The sequence below is a fragment of the Chrysochloris asiatica genome, unplaced genomic scaffold, assembly GCF_000296735.1.
Source record: "Chrysochloris asiatica unplaced genomic scaffold, ChrAsi1.0 scaffold00036, whole genome shotgun sequence".
NCBI lineage: Eukaryota > Metazoa > Chordata > Mammalia > Afrosoricida > Chrysochloridae > Chrysochloris > Chrysochloris asiatica.
In genome coordinates, this window is record NW_006408554.1 from 12141907 (window position 1) to 12143138 (window position 1232).

The window sequence follows — 1232 nt, forward strand, 5'->3', positions numbered from 1 at the left end:
AAAATGAAATGAAAAGACAATGGAATTCTTCCATGAATTTTTTGAAGCCCCCTTGTATATATAACACATTTGCCAATTTAACATTTTCAATGTGTACGATTTAGTGACATCAATGACATTAACTGTGTTGTGCAATCATCACCAGTATCTATTCTCTGGGAAATATTTTAACAATAAAATACACATATACCTTACCATTTGACCAATTAGATTATTGGTTTTCTGTGCATTTCTCCTCGATGATGAATCCATATCAACAAAAGACCAAAAACTGCACTGAACTGGAAAAGTCATTTGTTGATCGACATCCTCCCCAAATTTCTTCCCTGGGATATACACTGTAATGCTTCTGCTCTCCAGAACTAAGTCAGAAAACATTATTCATGTGTTATTTAAGTTCATTTTGGTCTATTTATCTACAAATTAATAACAAATATTATTACATAGAATTTTACTGTCTAAACTTTGAATAGTGAAGGCAATTTGATTGCTTTACAAGGTATGGCTAAATTAGAGCACCTGCCGTAAAATGAACAAGGCAAGACAAAGAAGTGAATGCTTATGTGTCTCATGGTTTGATGAGAGTCCAATGTATGTACCCAGAACTGTGGTTGGGCTTATGATTGGAGTACTAGGCAGAGGAATAGGAGATTGGCCATGTAGTGCAGGCTTACATGGGAGGCTGAAAGTAAGTCATAGTCTTTTATGTGGAAAAACTTGATAGAGGGACATTTATGTGACTGTGAAAGGGGAAGATTGGGAAAGAATATGAATTATACTTATTGGGAGGAGGATACATTTCAAATTCAACATACTCAAAATGAAATTCATAGTTTCCTCCCTCAAATGGCTCTTCACTAAATGGTTCCTTACTCACATTTGATGACATCACCAGCCAGCCATTCAAAACCCAAGCAATAAACGTGAAGATATCCTAGTTTCCTTTCTATCCATCCAGTACCCCTTATGTCTATTCAGTCTAAGGATACAATCTATTTCTAGAATTTTGCCACCCAAATATTCCTTATATTAGTTCTCTCCATTTATGATAACAGAGATGTTTGTGTACATATTGAGTTACGTTGTCGTTGCCTAGTGCCATGGAGGCGGTTCCGACTCAAGGCAACCATTATCACAATCATCATGCACCATCGTCACAATTGTAACTATGTTTAAGCCCATTGTTGCAGCCACTGTGTCCATCTCTTTGGGGGTCTTCCTCTTTTTTTTTT

The 1232-nt window shown here is 36.3% G+C and overlaps 1 protein-coding gene across 1 annotated transcript in view; it reads right to left on the bottom strand.

Annotated features, from left to right (window-relative positions):
• Nucleotides 1–1232, bottom strand: part of MCMDC2 (minichromosome maintenance domain containing 2) — a 54107-nt gene that overhangs the window by 31658 nt on the left and 21217 nt on the right. Inside the window, exon 10 of the mRNA XM_006860077.1 lies at nucleotides 196–362. Coding sequence (XP_006860139.1) covers nucleotides 196–362 — 167 coding nt within the window. The remainder of the gene's footprint in view (nucleotides 1–195; nucleotides 363–1232) is intronic.